The following is an 8,654-nucleotide window of genomic DNA, read 5'->3' as shown; positions in this document are numbered from 1 at the left end:
ATGACTACAAATTCCCTGTGTACTTTATACTTCAACCCTATCAAATTTAAATCTATAGGTTTCCAGTATTAGGAGCTAAAAGGTCGATTCAAAGTCAAAGAAAAACGACAGTACTACAACAATAATAATTGTAAAGGGAAAAATCTAATAAACCCTGATAGTGACATCGGTGGTCTAGTGGTTAGGCTCTCAAACTCCCAACTGTAAAGTCATGGGTTCGAATCCTGACACAGGCCTGACGTTGTGTCCTCCGGAAAGGCACTTTACACGAGTCCACTGTACAATTATCTGTGCAAGACAGATGACGAATCAAAGCAATCTGTAATTATAACTGTAGGTGTTTTATGCCCCAACTGTCATAATTTAAAATATATTATCATTTGGAGGCCAGCTGCTCTGACACTGCCATTTAGCGCCAGCCTGGGCACATGAGATAAATACAACAACATCCCAGTGCCCAGAAAATGGAGATACCCGATAAACCTTCTACCAAAATGGGAAGTGAGCTCACGTCTTCTGAGTGTGATGGTGGAGCACCTCCTAACCACCACGCCACAGACGCCAGTCGCTGTAACTCTTTAATTTTGCTAAAGGTATTACGGTGCTCGCAACTGCATAAGGTCATCATATGTGCACCAAAAGATTAGAGGTGTTACAAGAGAGTAACAAACATAAAAAAGAAGAAGGCGAGATAAGGACAATAGATGTTTCATAGGAAAGAGCACAACAGAGCACCCGCCAACCACCCACCCTGTAACTCTTGTTTCACAAGACCTGTACAAAGTATAAATTGTTGTAAAGAAATACACTGTAACCATTCTCTTGTGGTGGAAAAAACAAAAGAAACACATTAAAAAAGTTTCGGAATCATTTGCCCACATAAAAATGAACCCGAAAGTTAAAATAGTTAGAAAAGTACACTGGACATTGACACAGTGAAAGACAAATTATAAGCCTTGACCCCCCCCCCCCCCCAACACTTTATAAAAAAATAATGTAAAAGTACTTATTATTATTGTAACAATTTTATACCCTCATTGACCAAATTCTGATAAATCAATAGGCGAGCAGCTTCAGACCTGTCCTTCAGGTTTGACCTGGGCTGAGAAGGAAACAACATGATCTCAGCAGACAGACAAAAACAAGAGACAAACAATCTTCATCTAGGAACTGAACTCATGTCTTCCATGTGTGATGGCATAGAGCCTTACATTTACACTAAAGATGTCAGTGAACAATGAAATTCCTAAAGATTCCAAAAAAACAGAACTAAACATCCAGTAAACTTCCATGTGCATGCAACACACCCAAAAACGTCAGATTTGATGTAGAGTAGTAGGCAAAATGAAGAATTTCAACTTCATTCAGATATCACTGCCCGATTAGCGTCTTAACATAATTATAAACTTGACTTTATGTAAATTTAGGGACAAAGAATTACAAAGACAGATGCAAAAATATACCCCTAATGATGAAGACACATACAAAAGAACCTTCTTTCTCTATCTTAATGCTCTGCCATTTTTGCAGATGCAAGTACCAAATTTGAAACAGATATCATCGATCGTGATTCACCGTGTATTCTTCTGGATGGATGCTCTAAAAAAAAACCCAACCTTTTACTATTCTAGTCTTTTCCCATCATCCACCAGTTCAAGTTCAAAATGTAAATTATTTTTGCTTGGCCTCTACCTCTTTTTTCTTGCATTTTTCTCCTTTTTAAAAAACATTTCAATTGTCTCTTGATCTCTTTACATCACACCATTTCATGACACAAACTAAAACATTCACAATGATAAGGCCATTCAGGTGTACACGCACGCACGCACGCACACGCACACACACACATAAACACACATACATGTATATATATATATATATATATATGTATGTTCCTCTTTCTCTGTCACATACTCATAAAGACATGTGTGATGATACGACAGTAACTAAATGCACATTTTAGCAAGAACACACATACAGACACACACGCACACACACACACACACACACGCACACGCACACAAACACACATCAAAGCACAAGCACACACGCGTCTCAGTTTTCAGCCTCTAGTTCCAGGAAGAGTCTGACCAGATTCTTCAGTCCGTTCACATAGTCTCTGTCCGGCCCTGTATGCTTACACTTGTCCTGGACAAACCCTCTGTGCGTTGTGTGGGCAAAGTCAATCATCCTCACATCCATCAGCACACTCCCACTTGAGGAAAACCTTTCCTCATCTTTATCACATTCTTTATCACACTCTTTTAATTTTCCTTTTTTGTCCATTAATTTTTCATTATCACTCGGCAAATTAGCAGTGTATGTAATTTTGGTATCGTGTGTATTTACATTGTGGATTGGTGTACGGACTGGGGAAGAGGGTGACACAAGATTTTGTTCATGCACAACATCACAATCAACACCGTTATTGGCTGTTGTAGGTATAAGACAACTTTCTCCTCTACGGAAGGCATCTTGGACACGAGAGCTTTGAGAATCATTTACCCTTGTGGGAACCTTAGTGTTGCTATTTTGCACATCCCCTGGATAAAAAGTGTGCGTGTGTCGAGGGAGAAAGGCAGCATCTCCTTCAGCTTCAGGTTGGGTGTGCAAGTTCTGGTGGGTTTCCTCGGATGGGGAAACGCGTGATCCCTGTTTCGGACAGACAGAAGGGCTGCAGCCATTTGGTGATGACGGTGTGTCTCTTTGCGATGGCATTTTGGTGTGTTGTCCTGTGCGTAAAGTTTTGTTGGGGTGCTGTACACATGATTGTATGTGTTTCGGTGTCAAGCGAGGCGCACCGTCGTCATAATGTGCTGCAAGTTTTTCACTCGGTTTTCTCTGTGACCAGCCACTGTTTGTGGAATGTGAAGCTATCCCAGGAGATGCACCGTGAAGTTCGGAAGGCGAGTCAGATTTGGTCACAACATGACCTCTGTTTCCCTCCCAACTTGACCGGTTGTTAATCTGGTCTGTACAACATATGTCAGACCTTTTCTTTCCTCGTGATGCATGATCATCCCCAGAATTTACAACATACGTACACGATTCCACAAGACTAGAAGACAGATTATAACTCTGGGACTCTGGGTTGACTCCAGTTTGTGAGGGCTCGGTAGTAACAACACCAGAACCTTTATGAGTTAAGTCTGATAATTTCTGGTGTCTTTCTTCCTGAGCGGCAGAGGAGTGAGAGTGTATGTCTGCAGCTTTCTGTGTGGAGGGGAGAGGGTGTTCATGTGTGTGTGTCTGTGCAGATGAATTTCTACAACTGCGTGATGAGCATAGAGTTTTTTGTGAGGACTCTGATGGAGAGGAAGAATTCGAGAGAGCACATTTGTAAAAGCCGGAGGATAAGGCAGACATTTTGGAGCCGTTCTCTGGGCACCTCACCTTAGGGGGAAGACCTGATAGAGAAATTTGAGCATCCTGTGAGGGTGATATGTTGACACGAGGGGGTGATGTATTGTTATGTGACTTCAAAGTGTCGTAATGTGAAAACGATATGCCGTCATGACTCCACTCATGCTTTCTACTCTCTGACACAGAAAACTGATTTTCTGATGACTCCTCCAAATTCAGATTAAAATCTGAAATAGAGCTGAAATCTTTTCCGTCATGTGTGCTCTGTGATTTGTTTTTAGCATTCATCCCATGACTACTACTCCGTATAACGTCGTGATTATTTACATTGTTGAGACCTTGAGAGTTCTCTACCGAGTCACAGAAAGTATCGTTGTCGTTGACGTTACCATCGTAGATGATCAGGAGGGAACTGGCGTAGAAGCGGTATGAGGACAGGTCCCCCAGACAGCTGATCAGCTGAGACAGCCGGCGTATGATTGGCCGAAGAAGCTCTGAGCGGAATCGCTGTCCGTTGTGCAGAAATTCGTACAGCATGGCCTTGAAAGAGGCGTCTGTGAGAGTACGGCCATGGAACTTGTCGTAGTTTTTGTAGATTCCAGAGCTGGTCTGGTACACCTGTGGCCAGAGACATGCACAGTTTTCAGAGTGAGTCTATTTTTTGTAAGAGTTTTATGGCACTTGCAACACTAATAGGTCATATAAATGCAAGATTACAGGTGATACTAGACAATTATACATAAAGAGATAAAGGAAGAAGGAGGAGAGATAAGGACGATATATGTTTGATAGGAAAGAAGGAGCAAACCACACCAGAGCGCCTGCCAACCACCAACCAAAATGTTAAAAGGATAAGTAAACATTTGTGTGTGTGTGTGTTTTGTTTTAGTAAGTGTTTTACGGCACTTGCAACACAATAAGGTCATATAAGTGCAAAAGACTAGAGGAGTTACAAGAAAGTAACAAACACAAAAAAGAAGGAGGGGAGATAAAGACGAGTGTGCACGAATGTGTGCCTGTATTCTATTTCACATTATGTGTTCATATTTTTATATATACAGTAACTCTTAGAGCCGGAGAAACCCTTTGACCGGTCCGTAACTTTTTCGATGTGTAGTCCGATAAACCCTTTCACCGGTCTGGGAATCACGGATCCAAGTGAGCCTCAGCCAGGCCCTTCTACTTCTAGGCCTAAACATGTGAGCAAAAAACTATTCTCTAGCTCTAGATGTGAGGTAGGCAACTCTGATTAGTTTCTGTGTGGATATTTTGTTATTGTGTGTGATGTATTTGTTATCTGGTCTATTTGTTGTGACCCATGTGAAACTTCCTTAAAATGGCCGACGAGGCCAGGCAGGGGGTATTCTAGGGTCAGCAGAGTCAGGGCTCAAATGGTTAAGACAGACGGACAGAAAAAAGTAGGATCTACATGTAGCATTCTCTTAACCACACGGTATGAGTGAGCGTGTTTACAAACATTTCTTTTTTGTGTGTACGTGTGTGCGTGCATGTTTTATATTTGTAGGAATATTTACCTATCAGAGCTTGTTTATGGGTTTATGTGTGATCGTGTGTTTGTGAGGAAGGGAGAGCGATAGAGATAAGAAGTTTGTGTGTGTGTGTGTGTGTGTGTGTGTGTGTGTGTGTGTGTGTGTGTGTGTACGAGTGTGCGCCTGTGCCGTTGTGTGTAGTTACCTGCATGCCACAAAGTCTGGCACCCAGAGTGCTGTAGAAAGTCTCCAAATATTTCCACAACTGAGTAGTGTGTGTGTGTGTGTGTGTGTGTGTGTGTGTGTGTGTGTGTGTGTGTGTGTACAAGTGTGTGTGTGAGTGCTTCCGTGTGTACAAGCGCATGTCCACGAGCATGAATGCCAGTGTGTGTAGTTACCTGCATGCCACAGAGTCTGACACCGAGAGAGCTGGATGTCGTCTCCCGACATTTCCGTGATTGACTCGCCACTTTCTTGTTGGAGGCGTCATCGGCGTGGAGTCGAGAGCCGATCTTCAGGTCCAATATACACGGGTGGTCAAAGCCTGCCACTACGTTCTTCAGCAGGATGAAACCTGGACTTTGGTCAAGGAGGTTTTTGGTGGGTGTTTTTTAGAGTAAAGAGTGCACATCAAGACAATAATGGTTATTGTGGGATGGGAAAATGTTAGTTTACTAATATCAGTACCTCTATTAGTAAGTTTTACTGCACTTGCAACACAAATAGATTACACACACACACACACACAAAAGACGGTGAGATAAGAACAAAAGATTGATAGGAAAAAGGTGGCAAACCACACCAGAACACTGTCAACAACCCATGAAAATACTGGAAAGACAAAGAAGCTAATAAAATAACCAAAGTGCAATGTTGACTATTAATCCACCATTCATTCTGAATCACAGCTGCTGGATCATAGCCAGGATATCTGTGGTGTGGTGGATAGGCACTTTGCTGTCACATGCAGCAGAAGATGTAGATTCATTCAATCCGAAGTGAGGAAGTCTTTGTTGTTTTTGTTTTTTTTAAAACCAAATATCTGTCTGTCTGATGTTGTATCCCTCTTGGCATGGGTCGGCCATTACAGTGGAAGAAGTCCATGTCCTAAATGCTTTAAGGTAAGTTGATAAGTGGGGGGGAGAAGGGGTATATAATTTTGACATATGGACTGGAGTACACTACATCTTCCAACATTTGGAGATGAGGAATGTTCACAAATTTCCGACTGCCTCTATACTAATCTAAATTGAAATGATGGGTAGGTAGTGTAGAACATTTACACTCAATCAACCATGATTGTCTACCACAGCTGAATCACAACCGGGGAGTGGGTGGTTGGGAGGTGCTCTGGTGTGGTCTGTTCCTTTTTTCCTTTAAAACTTCTACCATCCTTATCGCTCCTTCTTTTTTATTTTCAATATTACAATACTGCAACACTTCTAATCTTCCAGTGTTGCAAATGCCATAAAAACTCAGACTAAAACTACACTGCCAGGGTCAAAGCCAAGCTAGGTCACGGGGTCAAGGATACGCACACGGTTGTGACTGTGCTCAGACTTTCTCATCTTGTCCAGCAGTCTCTTGTGGTTCTTGAGGCTCCAAGGATTCAAACTCTGAGTACTCGGGTGCTGAGGGCTGGAGGTCTTGGTGTAGAACATCTCCTCCGTGCTCGGACACACCTCGTAACTGCCACTACTTAGCACACGGATCACACATGACCTGTAGTTGGGTGGGGTTGGGGGTGGGGGGTATTAGGGGTGTGGGTGTGGAGGACAGATTGGTTTGAGTCTAGTGTGAAGGAAAAATATTCTTTTCAACAATAAGATAATAATAATAATGGAAATAATAAATAATTATAATAATAATAATAGCAATCATCATCATCATCACCATAAGTAACGGCCTTTATATAGAGCACATCCATGTTCTACACCATACTCTATGCGTCAAACAACTATTATCATCCTAGCAAACCCCAGAACACTTAGAAATTTTTATGCGAATAGGTAAGGTAGGAGTGAAGTTGAAGCAACGTATGTGAGGCAGAAATACTGGATTACAAAGTTGGTTGCGTTCGAAGGTGAGAACAGACTTCCGCACAGTAAGAGTTAATGTTACGTTAGTGAAGTGTCACCATCCAGTAACATATGTGGAGTAATGGTGAGGTCTTCCGGAAGTCTATTCCCAGGTGTGGCAATTATTTTATTGAGTATTCATGTCTTGTCATGATAAATTGGGTTGACATATTACAATAATTATGTAGGTGATACCAAATACTATCATGCGCAACTTTTCTACTAATCAGAAATGGCGTCAATTAGACAGAAATGGGCATGGGACCAAAAAAAAAAAAAGTATTCTTGTCTGTCTCTTTGGGACGTTGTATCTCATTCAGCCCCAGGTGGTCTTGACAGGCATGGCTGAAGTAACTCGCGTCCTAAATTAATTACAGTGTCAATGATGACATGAGACATTTAATTTATAGTCAATCAATCCATTGGCAAAAAATTCAGTTGATCAATCTGTCATTCAATCACTCAATCCACAGATCAATCAATCAATAAATCAAGCTGTTGTTCAACCAATCCATAGAAGAATCAGTCATTCAATCAATCAATCATTCAATAAATCAATCCATCGACTAATCAGTCATGCTTCCAGTTATTCCGTCAACCAGCATGCCCCATCCACAGACCTGTCCTTATCATGCCCGTCCCCTTCGCTAGGGCTGCTGGAGTCTGCCGGTCGACCGGGGGGTGTGGCATCCGGACAGCAGTGACCCTTACATTCCGCATCGTCTTCGGGATCGGTGAAGCAGGGGCAGGGGGGAGATCCGTGCTCGTCCTGTGATGTCACGGACACCCCGTACAGCTGGATGTAGCCGTTGTCCTCCTGGAGCTGGACCTCGATCTCGCCTGACAGGGGAACAATAATATGTGTCACGACGCACTGGAAGCAGGCGCTTGTCAATTTTTGAATGCACTAGAATCAGGCGCTTGTCAATTTTGAATGCACTAGAATCAGGCGCTTGTCAATTTTTGGACGCACTGAAATCAGGCGCTTGTCAATTTTGGGACGCACTGAAATCAGGCACTTGTCGATTTTTGGACGCACTAGAATCAGGCGCTTGTCAATTTTGGGACGCACTGGAATCAGGCGCTTGTCAATTTTTAGGAATGGAGTTATTGGTATCTTTTTAAAGGTAGTTCTTTTGCCTTGCTATAGATAAAAAAATATCTATTTATCTTGAATAGAAGACGAGATATTTGCCATTGAAGGAGGTAGGGTCACTTGGTTTCAGAGATAAAATTGGCGAGTAAATGGCCGCTAAAGTTCGGTGACTTTCATAGCTTAAGAGTCTTTGGAAACTGCAAATTTAAATATGTTGTGCCTTTAATCAATGTCTTTCCATAAAATTCAATCATTAAAACCGTTTTTGAATGGACATACAAGGTGTTGAGGCAAACATAAAATTTTTTTAAAAATGTCCAAACTGGCACTAAAATGCCGATTTCTTGGATCTCAATATTTTGACGCGCGCCTGATTTCACCACGATGCCTCACATGTTTATAACAATAATAGTAATAATAATAATAATAATAGTAATATTTGGATTTATTTTAACGCATATCCACCCTCAACAGCATGCTCTGTGCGCTTTACAACTACCTAACAGGACTAATATGCTGTCATATGCTGTCCCCCTTTTAGTGCCGTAAGGTCAATACAGAGAAGGGAAACTCCAAAATGCTCAAAATACATTTTTATAATTAAAACGCAGAGTACAGCATTTTCAC

At 41.8% G+C, this 8,654-nt stretch overlaps 1 protein-coding gene across 2 annotated transcripts in view; it reads right to left on the bottom strand.

The window, feature by feature from the left end:
* Positions 1–692: 692 nt before the first annotated feature.
* LOC101845584 overlaps positions 693–8,654 on the bottom strand; it is a 16,597-nt gene continuing 8,635 nt past the window's right edge. For both annotated transcript variants that reach the window (XM_005110748.3, XM_005110746.3), the window contains exons 3-6: positions 7,552–7,771; positions 6,388–6,575; positions 5,252–5,427; positions 693–3,981 (exon numbers count right to left, since the gene is read on the bottom strand). In XM_005110748.3, coding sequence (XP_005110805.1) covers positions 2,056–3,981; positions 5,252–5,427; positions 6,388–6,575; positions 7,552–7,771 — 2,510 coding nt within the window. In that variant the 3' untranslated portion in view covers positions 693–2,055. The remainder of the gene's footprint in view (positions 3,982–5,251; positions 5,428–6,387; positions 6,576–7,551; positions 7,772–8,654) is intronic.

This window comes from Aplysia californica, unplaced genomic scaffold (assembly GCF_000002075.1).
Source record: "Aplysia californica isolate F4 #8 unplaced genomic scaffold, AplCal3.0 scaffold00939, whole genome shotgun sequence".
Taxonomy (NCBI): Eukaryota; Metazoa; Mollusca; class Gastropoda; order Aplysiida; family Aplysiidae; genus Aplysia; species Aplysia californica.
The sequence above is the reverse complement of the archived record's forward strand: the minus strand, read 5'-3'. Positions and strand labels throughout refer to the sequence as shown.